This window comes from Heterodontus francisci, chromosome 25 (assembly GCF_036365525.1).
Source record: "Heterodontus francisci isolate sHetFra1 chromosome 25, sHetFra1.hap1, whole genome shotgun sequence".
Classification (NCBI taxonomy): Eukaryota; Metazoa; Chordata; class Chondrichthyes; order Heterodontiformes; family Heterodontidae; genus Heterodontus; species Heterodontus francisci.
Window position 1 is genome coordinate 53,712,615 of NC_090395.1, and position 16,171 is coordinate 53,728,785.

The window sequence follows — 16,171 nt, forward strand, 5'->3', positions numbered from 1 at the left end:
GTTTTTTTTCTGTCATGAAGTTCCTGGGAAAATGGGTTACTTTCAGAGCTTGTTGCTTCGTGTTTTAAATGGAAGATGACCAAAAAAGGGTGTCAAGCAGATCTAATGCACCCATCGCTGTGCCACTGTCGTTAGCTGCTTCTCAATGTTGCGTAGATTCAACCAAATTGGTTGTGTTGACAGGGAGGAGGTTGAATAGGATCATTTACTGGGCACATTAGATTCAAGTCACTTGCAAATACTTCTGCCTTATCTTTTACACTTGCATGCTGGTCCTCACTATAGTTGTGGATTTGGAGGACCCTGCTCCTCTTAATTGCTTAATTGTCCACCACAATTCTGAATTTGATGTTTCAGGGTTAAGAGAGTTTTGCTCTGATCCATTCATTGAGCAGCCTCTTAGTTCTTTGCACAGTGTGCTGTTTTGTATGTAGATGTTCCTGCATAGTTGCATCACTAGGTTAGTCCACATTCTAAGGTATGCTTGATTCTGTTTCACTCAGGTTCTTCTACACTCCCATCCAATGAGAGTTGGCCTCCCACTTGATGGTAGTTAAGGAGTAAGGGATGTACCAGCCCATTTAATTACAAATTATGGTGGGACATAGCTATGCTTCTGCTGAGGGCCAATGGCACCTCATAAATGTAAGTTTTGGACTGCTACATCTCTCCATACTCTGTCCAATTTAGCACAGCGATAGCATAGTTTATTGCAAGTACTGCTGCACGTATTCCATGGAATAACTCCATTGACAATATAGAATTTGTTTGATCTCACATGCCTTTGGAATATATTGCATTGCAATATATATTTAAATTATTTAGAGGATTTATGGGCCATATTTCCTAAACTAAGTTTCTATATCCTGTTAATTTCTGTCATACATTCTGTAATGATCAAACAGGGTGACAAAAAAATCCCAGCTTGTCTCTGAATGGCAGGAAGAAACTGATGAAATAACTCATGAATTTACAGCAAAAAGTTAAGAATGCTTCATGTAATCTTTATATGAAAAGCAAAATCAAGCAGTATCAGGAAAAAAATTACTTGAAGTCCACCTAGGCAAGTAGCAGAGATACATTTAAGGAGAAGCTAGATAAGCACATGAGTGAGAAAAAATAGAAGGATTTGTTGATGGGGTGAGATGAAGGAGGGTAAGAGGAAGCTTTTTTGGAGCTTAAACACTGGCATAGACTAGCTGGGCTGACTGGCCTGTCTCTGTGCTATAAATTCTACTTAATTTCTTTCCCCATGCTAAAATTTGACAATGCAAGCAGAACATTATGATAGTACTGTGCATTTGGGAGTCTTGATTAATTGCACCTAAAAATATGATAGGTGTTCTTTTATCATTAATCAATTTTCCAATCACTCACAGTTTGGGTGATTCAAAAAGAAGTCCCATTCTCTTTGAAAATCATAATCAACCTTTCTTATGTTAATGTTTCACCATCATTGACACTCAGTTTGGGTTCTGCCAGGGCCACTCAGCTCCTGACCTCCATTACTGTCTTGGTCCAAACATGGACAAAAGAGCTGAACTCCAGAGGTGAGGTGACAGTGACTGCCCTTGATATCAAGGCAGCATTTGACCATGTATACCATCAAGGAGCCCTAGCAAAACTGGAGTCAATGGGAATCACGGGGAAAACTCTCTGCTGGTTGGAGTCATACCTAGCACAAAGGAAGATGGCTTTGGTTGTTGGAGGTCAATCATCTCAGCTCCAGGACATCACTGCTGGAGTTCCTCAGGGTAGTGTCCTAGGCCCAACCATCTTCAGCTGCTTCATCAATGACCTTCCTTCAATCATAAGGTCAGAAGTGGGGATGTTCGCTGATGATTGCACAATGTTCACCATTCGTGACTTCTCAGCTCCGGAGCAATCCGTGTAGAAATGCAGCAAGACCTGGACAGTGTCCAGGCTTGGGCTGATAAGTGGCAAGTAACATTTGTGACACGTGGGCCAGGCAGTGACCATCTCAAACAAGAGATCATAAGGTCAAAAGTGGGGATATTTGCTGATGATTGCACAATGTTCAGCACCATTTGCGACTCTGCAGATAATGAAGCAGCCCTTATCCAGATCCAGCGAGACCTGGACAACATTCAGCCTTGGGCTGATAAGTGGCAAATAACATTTGTGCCATACAAGTACCAGGCAATGACCATCTCAAACAAGAGAAAATCCAATCATCTCCCCCTGATGTTCAATGGCACTACCATCGCTGCATCCCCACTATCAACATCCTGGGGGTTACCATTGACCAGAAACTGAACTGGACCAGCCACATAAATGCTGTGGCTACAAGAGAAGGTTGAAGGCTAGGAATTTGCAGCAAGTAACTCACCATCAGTCATCCCAGTGCTTGTCCACCATTTACAAGGCACAAGTCAGGTGTGTGATGGAATACTCTCCACTTGCCTGGATGGGTGCAACTCCAACAACATTCAAGAAACTCAACACCATCCAGGACAAAGCAGCCCACTTGATTGGCACTCCATTTACCACCTTCAATATTCACTCCCTTCACCACTGATGCATAGTGGCAGCAATGTGTACCATCTACAAGATGCACTGCAGCAACTCACCAAGGCCTCTTCAACATCACCTTTCAAACCCTTGACCTCTACCACCTAGAAGGATAAGGACAGCAGATGCATGGGAACACCACCACCTGCAAGTTCCCCTCCAAGACACACACCATCCTGACTCGGAATTATATCGCCGTTCCTTCACTATCACTGGGTCAAAATTCTGGAACTCCCTTTCTAATAGCACTGTGGGTGTTCCTACGCCTCAAGAACTGTAGTGGTTCAAGAAGGCAGCTCACCACCATCTTCTCGAGGGCAGTTACGGATGGGCAATAAATGCTGGCCTAACCAGCGACGCCCACATCCCACAAAAGAATAAAAAATCATTCTTAGTCAAATGTAATTTTTCTTCCAGACCACAAAATGTAAACAAGAGGAAAGAAACCAAAGGGTTTTTTTAAGTTTGAAAGATGCACCACAAGGAAGTTTTATTTTAAAGAAAATAAGCTTAGTTTTACATTATTGATTCATTACTTCAATACACTGTTACTTAAAAATCAAGCTACAAATTCTGCTATGTTTTGAGGTACATTTAACATGAGGATGCTTGATAACAATCATTGTCTTTGCAACTCAGAATAACTAAGGATATCACTCCAGTGTACTAGTGACGCCACTATATGGGCTGAATTTTAGTAGCCGTCCGACGTTGGGGATCATGGTGGGGGGGATCCGGAAAATTATTCCGGGAGAGGTCTGCCACGACCCCTGACACCGAGAAGGCCCTGCCGCATTTTACCAGCGGTGGCGAAGCCACAATGTGACCCCCCCACCGCTTAGTGGCTGGGCCTTCATTTTAATAGTAAAATTAATTTAAAGATGCAAATTAACTTACCTTGCCCTGGTGGCCGTCCGACGCCAATATTCCGGCCGCTGGCTGGAACTCCCGCAACTTCGGAATTATGTTCGGAGTTCGAGGCGTGACACTGGTGGGGAGGGGGGGTGGGGAAGAGTGAAATTATCAGGGCCAGAGGGGTAAGCAGGGAAAACACTTTGCATTAGCTGAGGGGATGGTGGGAAAGGGTTGAAGGGTAAAAGTAACGGGGGTGGGGGGGGGGGATGTTCGGGTTGGGAATAAAGTTTATTTTGATTCGATAAGCCCAAAGACAAACATTGAGAGAGAGTGGGAAAGGGCTGCCAGCTTTTATTTAATTTTTTAAAGACAATGTTAAATACTGTTCCTTAAAAAATTCAAATTTCTTCATAGGCTTAAAGCCCTTTAAAAAGGGCTGGGGACAGAGTGGCCGCCCCCCCTCTCTCCCCCTCTCTCCCCCCCCTCCCCCTCCCATCTCTCCCCCCCTCTAACCTCTCTCCCCCCTCTCTCCCCCCCTCTCTCCCCCCTCCCTCCCCCTCTCCCCCCCCTCCCCGCTCTCCCCCCCTCCTCCCTCTTTCCCCTCACACCCCCCTCCCCCCTCTGTCTCCTCTCTCCTCCCCTTCCACCTCCTCCCCTTCCCCCTCTCTCCCCTCCCCTCTCTCCCCCCCCTCTCCCTCCCCCCCCCCTCCTCAAAAACTGTAGCCCATTAACTTCCAAAGTCAAATATAATTGCTCCAGAGGCTTACTAAATGCTTTTGTTGCAGGAGAGAGAACCACATTCTAAATACAAAGTGGCACTTGTATAATCTCTCTTAAAGGTGTTCATAACTAAGATGGAAAATCATAGAATGAAAGTACGTTGGCAACTGCCAAGGAGCGGCATCGTAGAATTATTATTCTAAGAAACTTTGATGAGACAGAGAAATTAAATGTGAAATATAACTTTTAGATATGCCAGAACAGAATACATAAGTTCAGGGTTGTAACATTTATGACAGATATCAGTAAGTATTGCAGCAGCTAGAGCCAGTATACTGATCTTATGCACATCTGGATACCATCTTCATCTAAACCTATCTTGTGATTACAATGCAGTAAGGTCTTTCTCGTTTTTTGCCCCATTTTTCCTGGAATTGGGTACCTTAAATTCTTTTAATGGTTAGGATAATCATTACAGTTTATGGATAATGGCGTTCACACAGAACTAATAATTGTGATGTGATTCCAGCAAGTTTATGCAGCAGTAACCAACAATAGAATCACAGAAGCTAGTGTAATCAGTACATGCTATAAGTGCCTTTGTATTTAGAGAGATAGTCGGGTAAAAAATTTTTATGGTCCGTTTTTGGGTGCAAAACCAATGTCATGCAGAGAGCACACACTCCAACCAGGAAGCCCAAGGCTTGCCTGAAATTGGACCTATTTGCACTAATTTGGGTGGGCTGCCAATCCCTGTTGCGCCTCCAGAGAAAGCTTGCAAATTGTAAGGATTTAAATTTTGGGCTGTTAGCAACATCAGCATCCCTAAGGTAAGGTCTTGAAGAGGTTGAAAGGACATTGGTGATGGGTGGGGGAGGGGAACAGTCACAAGCCGACTGGGGCTCTTAGGAGTGCTATGGATCCAGGAGGAACAGTCCTGTTCCTCCTGGCTCAACAGAATTTTTGTTTTAATTATTGCTGCATGACTGCTGAAGAATCCTTCGTGCAGCAGGCCCAGAATCTGCACCACTCATTATCGACCAATTTAGATATGAGATGGCCTCACCCATTTTACCTGGGCTGCTACCTCTCCCAATATGGAGGCACTCATATCTCTGGTATGGATCAGGTTCAGGATGGGGCTTCCCAAAACTGACCCTCTTTATGTCCATTTTATACTTGTAAAATGGGCATGAAGATCCAATTTCTACTCCAGTATTTCCTTGCATCATAACACTTCAGTTCAATACGTTGAGGAACCAACTAGAAAACAGGCTATTCTAGACTGGGTATTGTGAAATGAGAAAGGATTAATTAACAATCTTGTTGTGCGGGGTCCCTTGAGGAGAAGTGACCATAATATGATAGAATTCGTCATTAAGATGGAGAGTGAAGTAGTTGAATCTGAAACTAGGGTCCTGAATCTAAATAAAGGAAACGACGAAGGTATGAGGCGCGAGTTGGCTATGGTAGATTGGGAATCTTTACTAAAAGGATTGACGGTGGAAAGGCAATGGATAATATTTAAAGAATGTGTGCATGAATTAGAACAATTATTCATTCCTGTCTGGCACAAATATAAAACTGGAAAGGTGGCTCAACCGTGGCTTACAAAAGAAATGAGGGATAGTATTAGATCCAAAGCGGAGGCATATAAAATTGCCAGAAAAAGCAGCAAGTCTGTGGATTGGGAACAGTTAGAATTCAACAAAGGAGGACAAAGAGGTTGATTAAGTGCGGGGAAATAGAGTATGAGAGTAAACTTTCAGGGAACATAAAAACTGACTGTAAAAGCTTCTATAATTATGTGAAGAGAAAAAGACAAATGTAGGTCCCTTACAGTCAGAAATGGGGGAAAATATAATGGGGAACAAAGAAATGGCAGAACAATTAAACACATACTTTGGTTCTGTCTTCACAAAGGAGGACACAAATAACCTCGCAGAAATGATAGGGAACCAAGGATCTAATGAGAGGGAGGAACTGAAGGAAATCAGTATTAGTAAAAAAATAGTGCTCGGGAAATTACTGGGGTTAAAGGCTGACAAATCCCCAGGGCCTGATAATCTACATCCCAGAGTACTAAAGGAAGTGACCCTGGAAATAATATATGCATTGGTGGTCATCGTACAAAATGCTATAGATTCTGGAGCAGTTCCTACAGATTGGAGGGTGGTAAATGTAACCCCACTATTTAAAAAAGGAGGGAGAGAAAAAATGGAATTATAGGTCAGTTAGCCTTACATCAGTAGTGGGGAAAATGCTAGAGTCTATTATAAAGGATGTGATAGCAGAATTACTGGAAAGCATAAACGGGATTGGACAAAGTCAGCATGGGTTTACAAAATGGAAATCTTGCTTAACAAATCTACTGGAGTTTTTTGAGGATGTAACTAGTAGATAAGGGAGAACCAGTGGATGTGGTGTTTTTGGATTTTAAGAAGCCTTTTGATAAGGTCCCACATAAGAGGTTAGTATGCAAAATTATAGCACTTGGGATACGGGGGTAATATACTGGCATGGATTGAGAATTGGTTGACAGACGGAAAGCAGAGAGTAGGAATAAATGGGTCTTTTTCGGGGTGGCAGGCAGTGACCAGTGGAGTACTGCAGGGATCAGTGCTTGGGCCCCAGCTGTTCACAGTATATATTAATGACTTGGGTGAGGGAACTAAATGTAACATTTCCAAGTTTGCAGATGACACAAAGCTGGGGGGAATGTGAGCTGTGAGGAGGATGCCAAGAGGTTTCACTATGCTTTGGCCAAGTTGGGTGCGTGGGCAAATGCATGGCAGGTGCAGTATAACATGGATAAATGTGAGGTTATCCACTTTGGTTGTAAAAACAGAAAGGCAGATTATTATCTGAATGGTGATATATTGGGAAAGGGGAGGTGCAACGAGACCTGGGTGTCCTTGTGCACCAGTCGCTGAAGGCAAGCATTCAGGTGCAGCAAGCAGTTCGGAAGGCGAATAATATGTTGGCCTTTATTGCAAGAGGATTTGAATGGAGGAGCAAGGATGTCTTACTGCAGTTATACAGGGCCTTGGTGAGACCACATCTGGAGTATTGTGTGCAGTTTTGGTCTCTTTATCTGAGGAAGGATGTTCCTGCCATGGAGGGAGTGCAAAAAAGATTTACTAGGCTGATTCCTGGGATGGCAGGATTGACGTATGAGGAGAGATTGGGTCGACTAGGCTATATTCACTAGAGTTTAGAAGAGTGAGAGGGGATCGCATAGAAACCTATAAAATTCTAACAGGACTGGACAGGCTAGATGCAGGGAGGATGTTCCCGATGGCTGGGGAGTCCAGAAACAGGGGTCACAGTCTCAGGATACTGGGTATGCCATTTAGACCCGAGATGAGGAGGGATTTCTTCACTCAGAGGGTGGTGAAACTGTGGAATTCTCCACTGCAGAAGGCAGTGAGGCCAAGTCATTAACTATATTCAAGAAGGAGATAGATATATTTCTTAATGCCAAAGGGATCAAGGGATATGGGGAGAAAGCAGGAACAGGATTATGAATTAGACGATCAGCCATGACCTTTTTTGAATGGTGGAGCAGGCCGAAAGGGCCAAATAGCCTACTCCTGCTCCTATTTTCTATGTTTATGTTTCTATGTTATACAGCACCTCTGCATTTCAACTGGCATGGTTTGATCATAGCAGCTTACTCTCCATATATACATGTATATGCATGCACTTAATATGCATATTAAAAGTGAAATACAGACGGGAATGTTTGCTCCAAGAATGTAATACATCTACAACTTGTTATGTTGTGAAAGTAATTGTCTTTTACTCATGGTTCGCATCATCTCAGTCTCTTCTAAAACACTGCAACCGGGAGTGAAATTCTTCACTTGACAAGAAAAATAAGTCACTAATCAAATCACATTCGAAGAAATCACACCATTCAAATCTATATGCTGCAATCGAGTTTGTGGATCCTCAGTTACAAAGTAATAGACATTACACAATATTTATTAGTAATTTAAAATTATCCTCTGCCATCACATGTGTGGGCCTGTTAAAACTTGTAGCACTTTTTCCGTAGCTCCACACATATGAAGCTACAATCAAGCCTTTGTAATGTAATTATCCTGCATCAGAATACAATAAATGGGAGAAAATTATAGGCAAGAAAAGATCATCAAATCCTATAGTTGGCAATGTGTGACAAGTTTCACAGGGAAATGTGAAACTTGGAGAGTAATTGATCGAAAAATATTTGTCATTGACTTGCTTATGAATTCCCAAAGCCTCCTGTAGAATATCCTCTACATAATCACGCAGTTAAGCATGGGATAGCCTGTATTTATAATGTGCATTGACCTAAAATAGTGGAAATGACCTGATCTTTCCACATCAGTGACATCACAATGAAGTTAGCTAAACCTAAAGTAATTGGCCATGAAATAAAATTAACCCAAATCTCCTTTGGGGCTCTGCCATTCTCTTCATTGCACTGGTTCCCTACCATTTTATGGATTTTGCAGGAATTTTTGGCATGCCTTGTAACGAGTGGAAGCTCAGTTGCCCTGATCAAGGCAAATGATGCAAAGAGGCTGGGACCAGAAACTTCATAGCTGGAAGTTCCCATTTTCCTGGTTCATATAGGAACAGGTACTGGAGTGGAGGTCACCATGTCCGGTGAGATGAAGTGTGCTAAACGGACATGTGGGTCCCTGGGAAGCCCAAGCCAGACAAGCAGCCCAAAATAATTGATTGTTTTTTCTTGTGGAAACAATTACTGACTATCTATAACAGCGAAGTATACAAGAACGTTAACATCACAGAGAGTGGGGAAGTTGACTGGGATCTTGTTGGATCTTCTAATTAGTAATAAAAATTGGAGGTGGGCAACCTCTCCCAAGTGAGAGGCAGATGGCACTACGTGGGATGATGAGCAGGTAGGTGTTGGAGATACATGCACAGTGATGCAGGCACCAGGCAGACCCAGAAAAATTAGATATTCTGTTACTGGGTTCAGACCTGGCAGGTGGAAACCTGGTGTAACCACCAGGATCTTTTCACATCGATTTTCAGGAAAATTTATTTGTTTTAAGTAAGATCCTTAACAGGATAATTTTTTTCCTGAAATTTATTTTCTCCTCTAATTTTGAGCTAATTCCTCAATGAGATAAACTTCCACAGGGTGGAGTTATCTCCATTACTATTTTCATGTTAAAAGATTGACAATTAATACTGGTAGGCTGTCCAACTGTGGAAGACATCATAAATAAGCTTGAGCTTGATCCCAGTTCACACACAAACACTCATTAGGAGTCTCTGTATATTGATCAGATGGAAAAACTCATTTTTTTCCCCTAACCAAAGAGCAATTGTAGCTCCTTAACACAGCCTACAACTGACAGCAGCACAAGCCATGAATCAAAACCAAGAGACCAGGAAAGTCCTAGGATTCAGAGTTAAAGACTTTACAACTGTGAGCTTTGCTCAGTTGGTAGTACTGTTGCCTTTGGTGCAAAAGATTCTGGGTTCAAGCACCTGAGCCCATAATCTAAACTGACACTTGAATTGCATTGTTCACACTTTTGTCCTTTTAGATGAAACCAAAGCTCTATCCACCTGATTAGGCGGGTGTTGGAATTATTGGAAGAAGAACATTGAGTTCTTCTGGTCTCCTGACCAACATTCCTGTCAACTAAGGGCACGAGAAACATATTAACTGGGTTTTTGTCCAATTTGTTGTTTGTGAGACCTTACTGTGAACTTATTGACTGACTGCTACATTTGATAACATAGAACAGATCACATTTCTACATGAATTTATTGCTTGTGAAACACTTTGGTCATCTTGAGATAATAAGTTGCTAGATAAGTGTGATTTCTTTCTTTATCTGTAAGCTATCAGTAAATCTAGCAGAAAGTTTTAAACAAAATAATTTATTCAAGTTTTGATAACGTGTTTTATTATTTCACTTTTAAGTTTATGATTTGGGAGGAGGGGGATCATTAAATTGGTCTTTTGTTTATGGCATTCAAATTGAATGCAGTCCAGACTGACGGAATGAAAGTGCTCTCAACTTGACTCTAAGAATTTGAAGTGAAATAATTTTCATTGGGGAGTCTCAAGCCATTTTTTCATTGCCAATATGTTTTTAAATTAGCTCCAAATTATCTAAATTTGGCAATAACAATTGAAGTATCTGTGAGGGGTAAAGGATAGCTGGTGTGGGAGGTGGAAATATCACACTCATCCAATAAGGATGCTCTTACTTGCTTACAGTTAAGTCACATTGTTTTACTCTGCAAACTCCTGTGCTTTAGTTAACCTTAGAGTGCTTGGTGCTGTTTCTGCCTGCTCAAAGTACAAATCTATTCCATTTCCATCATTTTGATAAGTGCAATAATTCATTTTAAAAGGCTGAATGCATCCAACCTTGCAAATTATACAGTCTGCCTCTTGGAGAAATATAACGTAGACCTGCATGAAGTATCCTTGATTGAATTAACTGTTGCCACTGATAATTTTGATAGTTACATAAATAATGTTAATTTTCTTATTTATATATAGGTAATAAATCCAAAAAAGAAAATGAAGAAGAAGAAATATGTTAATTCGGGAACTGTGAGTAATATTCTTGTACCTTGATTCATTGGGGTTGAATTTCTGCAGGTGGGAGAGGGGTGGGGGTGCTGCTGTTTGAGATTTTACTCCTCCCCTGTGGATTTTCCAGGCAATAGTTAGTATGGGTTCCATTGCCCTATTGACACTAACTTTAAAAAAATTATATTAAAGAACTATAGAATTTTTATTATAATGAAGAAATTTGACATTCCACAAAGATAAAATCAGTTTTCCGGGGCCAGAAAGGTTTCTCAGCAATAGTCATGACTTAGTACACCATCAAATGCACTCATTAGCAAGGCATAGCTTTTACTGGGCCTCTTATCAGTGATACTACAGTGTAAAATGGGAGATTATCGCCAGATCAGCGATTTCTAAAGGTTGCTGTCTGTGGGTACTTCAACAATGCGCCCTGTGGAGATGCAGGGAATCTTCTGCATATGCGGGCGCCAGAAAATGCTATCAGTTTCACAGCATAATAACGGCGAACACTGACAGACATAGGGAAAATGTTAGAAGCTATTATTAAGGATGTTATAGCAGGGCACTTGGAAAAATTCAAGATAATCAGGCAGAGTCAACATGGTTTTGTGAAAGAGAAATCATGTTTAACCAATTTATTGGAGTTCTTTGAAGAAGTAATATGTGCTGTGGATAAAGGGGAACTGGTGGATGTACTGTACTTAGATTTCCAGAAGGCATTTGATATGGTGCTACATCAAAGGTTATTGTGGAAAATAAAAGCTCATGTTGTAGGGGGCAACATATTGGCATGGATAGAAGATTAGCTAGCGAACAGGAACCAGAGAGTAGGCACAAATGGGTCATTTTCAGGTTGGCAAGATGTAACAAGTGGTGTGCCACAGGGATCAGTGCTGGGGCCTCAACTTTTTACAATTTATATAAATGATTTGGATGAAGCGACCGAAGGTATGGTTGCTAAGTTTGCTGATGACACAAAGGTAGGTAGGAAAGTAAGTTTGGTAGAATCAGGTTCAAATGAAGCATTCAAAATGTTATATGAAGAAGAATATACAGTGTTACCGGGAGAAGGCGGGGGAATGGAACTGAGGGAATTGCTCTTTGAGAGCCAGTGCAGACATGATGGGCCAAATGGCCTCCTTCTGCACTGCAACGATTCTGTGATTCTGTGAAATTGTGAAGAGGACATAAGGACACTACAAAAGGTTATAGATAGGTTAAGTGAGTGGGCAAAGATCTGGAAAATGGAGTATAATGTGGGAAAATGTGAAATTGTCCATTTTTGCAGGAAAAATAAAAAAGAAGCATTTTATCTAAATGGTGAGTGATTGTAGAGGGACCTGAATGTCCTAGTGCATGAGTCACAAAAAGTTAATATGTATGTACAGCAATTAATTATGAAAGCTAATGGAATGTTACCATTTATTGTGAGGGGAATTGAATGCAAAAGTAGGGAGGTCATGCTTCACTTATACAAGGCATTGGTGAGACCACATCTGGAGTACTGTGTACAGTATTGGTCTCCTAATTTAAGGACTGATGTAAATGCATTGGAAGCAGTTCGGAGAAGGTTTATCAGACTAATACCTGGAATGGGTGGGTTACCTTATGAGGAAAGGTTGGACAGGCTAGGCTTGTATCCGCTGGAGTTTAAAAGGCGACTTGATTGAAACATATAAGATCCTGAGGGGTCTTGACAGGGTGGATGTGGAAAGGATGTTTCCCCTTATGGGAGAATCTAGAACTAGGGGTCACTGTTTGAAAATAAGGGTCGCCCATTTAAGACAGAGGAGAATTTTTTTCTCTGAGGGTCGTGAGCCTCAAAAGGCAGTGGAAGCAGAGTCTTTGGATATTGTTAAGGCAGAGGTAGATAGATTTTTAATAAGCAAGGAGGTGAAAGGCTATTAGGGGTAGGCAGGAATGTGGAGTTGAGGTTGCAATCAGAGCTTTATCACTTTAAGGTATTCTGAGAGATCTGAAAATGGACTGTGTGTTATGTATCAATTGTTTAATTATGTGCAGGTGGAGGGTATTAATTTGGGTCTTTCTTGAACACTTATAAAGACACACTTACTGAGACTGGTGAAGGTTTTTGAGTGAGGAGTTACATGTTTGTAATCTTTTTACTCTGTACAATAAATGTGAAACTGAGTAAAGATAGGCTCCAGCATCATCCTTCCACAACAAGCTTTCTGGAATTTAACACTCTGCTGTGTATATTGTAAAATTCTCTATCTTCCAATTAGTTTGAGTTATCTACAGAAACTTCTTAAAATTCCCATTGGCTGATTGTTGTTTGTCATGCAGCAAAATAAACTGTGTAACAGTTTACAAGGTGTCTGTTCTGCTTTTAATTTACTGAGGATTGAGCAGATAAGGTTTAGGGGAGATTTAATTGAGATGCTTAAAATTAAGAGGAATTTTGATATGCAGATAGGGAGAAACTGTTGCCACTGGCAGGAGGATTGGTAACCAGAGGTCACAGATTTATGATAATTGACAAAAAGTCAGGGAGAAGAGAGGATTTTTTTTTATCCAGCGAGGAGTTATGTCCTGGAATGTACTGCCTAAAAGAGTGGTGAAAACAGATTTAATAGTAGCTTTCAAAAGGGAATTGGATATATACTTGAAAAGGAAAAAAAGTTACTGGGCTGTTGGAAAAGAGTAGGGGATGAGACAAATTAAATAGTTCTTTCAAAGAACTGGCACAGACATGATGGGCCAAATGGCCACCTCCTGTGCTATATGATTTGGCAACTGTTTAGGCATAAGACAAAGCTCATTGCCATTCTGGTATTGATACCTGATTTTTATTGTTAATTCCTTGAGTACACGGATAGAGCAGTGGTATAGAACTATGAAAATACAGAGGCTGAGTGAACTATGTGTTTACGACGTGTTTTACATTGGTGTACAGCCCAACTTAAATTTATTTCAGGCTGACCCTGAAACTTAATTTAAACTACTGCATGCAGTATAAATAAACATGCTTTAAACTGAAGTGTTTTCTATATTGCATTACATGTAATTTTAGTGGGAGAAAACAATGCTATATTTCATATCACCTCAGGTTAACCTTTTGGTGCTGAGTACTTTTGCTAAAATTAGCCCAGCATGACATCTTAGCATGAAGAATCTTCTTCAACTCACCATATTTCCTGCTTCCCCTTTCCCCTCAGGTTACATTGTTATCTTTCACAGTTGAATCTGAACATACATTCCTCGATTATATTAAAGGAGGGTGAGTAGAGTTTGAAATTAGCTGGACTCAGCTGCAATGTAATAATAATCCTGTTTATGTCCTACTTTTCTTGCAATATTGATTGATGTTATCTGAGGAAGAAGAACTCAAAAAACGTAATGTGATGCATGGGCTGCGATGCTCAAGGCTTTTTCAGTAACATTCCTGATCTTAGCAGACATTTAACTTATTTGCTTGGGGATAATGTTTTGATCATTGATAAACATCCTTGATCAGCTAACAAGCTACCCAGAACTGTGTCTTAAATTGGATTCCATGACAATGATCTATAGTACTCATCAAATCAAAGAACTGGAATTTAAATCAATTTATATAAAATTACATGTTTGCTTAATTTAATCTAAAATAACTGCTTTTGTTTTAGTGCTTCTCACAGTCCAGGCTGGTAGCAAAGACTGCATATCAGGAATCAGCCAATATATTTTGCATAAATAACAATATATTAAAATAAATAAATATATTTCAGCTTTGATTAATTTTTAGATATAGGTTGTTACATTCTTAGGTGTTTTAAATGTCATCCTGGCTCAGTTTTTGGCACTCTTGCCATAACAGTCACAGGTTGCAGATTCAAACCCCACTCCAAGTCTTGAATGCACAATCTAGTTTAATGCTTCAGTGCAGTACAAATGTGTTCTTTTGATGGAGATGCTTGTTGAGACGTTCAGCTAAGGCCTGTCTGCCTGTTCAGGTGGCCATAGGGTAGTCTGTTTTGAAGAAGAGTAGGATACTTTGATGATTAATACTACCAAATAAATAGATTAACTGGCCATTTATCTCAATTGATACCAGCTGTGCATTATTGATCGTTCCATTTGCCTGCATAACTGTAATCTTGCACTTTCAAAGTAATTGGTTATGAAGCCCTCTGCGACTGCTTGGGAATATGATTATATGAAAGAAAGTTCTTTGTTATCTATGAATCTGTCTGCTTAGAACTAAATGATTATGATAGGAAGATTCGGTATAGGAAATAATAATTTTATTAACGAGGCCATTCAAATATATTTAAAATGTAGGACAGAATTTTATGCCCCCCAAACAAGCGGACTGGTGGGGGGGGGGCGGCATAAAATTGAGTGGGAGGCGGGGGGGGGGGGTCATTATTGACCCCCTCCCGGCCCCGCTGCAATTTTACGCGGGGCAGCTTCATCGAGAAACAGCCTGCCTGCCTCAGGGTAATCAAAGCCCTTAAGTGGCCAATTAACTGGCACTTAAGGGCCTCTGCCCACCGCTGCAGGTATTTTAGCCTTGGCGGCTGGATGGCAGAAGCCTCAAAAAGCTCGCCTGGTTAAACCAGGCAGCCTTTTTGCAAGCTGGTGTGGGGCCCTCCTGATCGGACACCCTGTGGCTCACAGAGGGCTGCCCCCAAAACCCCAACCACCCCCGACGTACAACACTCCCCACCCCCCCCTCCCCGCTAACCGATTTTCCCCCCCACCAACATGCCTCGCTGAGGCCTGACCGATTTGTCCCCAGTGAGGCCCTAAAAACATACCTTAGTTCCGGGGCCATCCTTTACCTTGCTTGCGATGGCTGGGTGTAGTCCCGCAGTGGCCATCGCGCCCAGTGGTGCTGCTGGGACTAAGAGGTGCCAGCCTGCTAATTGGCTAGCAGCTCCATTAAATGGGACTTCCTGCCTCAAGGAGGTGGAAGTCCTGCTCAAGACCAGTTGAAAGCCTGGGGAATGAAAAATCCCGATCTGGCTCCCCAGGCCCGGAGGAGGCAGACTTGCCACCGACTTTTCGGCTGATGGATGAGGCCTCCAGGCCAATGAAAAATTCCGGCCGTAATTTAAATTTGGAACTATCATTATCTGTAATATTTTGTAGTAATTATAAATAAGCATTATTTTAATGCAAGAATGAATTTGGATCCACCCTATGTGAACTATTTATGAGAAGATGTGTCTGACTTGGTGACCCAGACTGCATAATGGCAATACTAAAATGACATGAGCAATGAAAGGTTATCGTTGTGAAGCAAAGATTAAAATATTTTAACTTTTTTTGAAACGGGGATCTAATTAAGGTTTTCAAGTTTAGAACGGTTTTGAGAGGATAAGTGGTGATTTATTGTCTCTGTCATGTTGATGACTCATTAACAGAGAGGACATTGATTTCAGATTATCATCAGAAGTTCAAAGGGAGAAACTAGAAAAAATGTTGTCACACAGAGCATAATATAATGTGGAATGTGTTACTACCGGAGGAAATTGAAGC

At 41.3% G+C, this 16,171-nt stretch overlaps 1 protein-coding gene across 8 annotated transcripts in view; it reads left to right on the forward strand.

Moving 5' to 3' along the window:
* The window catches only part of LOC137383870 (copine-8-like), a 699,632-nt gene that overhangs the window by 526,034 nt on the left and 157,427 nt on the right, over positions 1-16,171 (forward strand). For all 8 annotated transcript variants that reach the window (XM_068057206.1, XM_068057208.1, XM_068057209.1 and 5 more), the window contains 2 exons: positions 10,652-10,705; positions 13,867-13,928. In XM_068057206.1, coding sequence (XP_067913307.1) covers positions 10,652-10,705; positions 13,867-13,928 — 116 coding nt within the window. The remainder of the gene's footprint in view (positions 1-10,651; positions 10,706-13,866; positions 13,929-16,171) is intronic.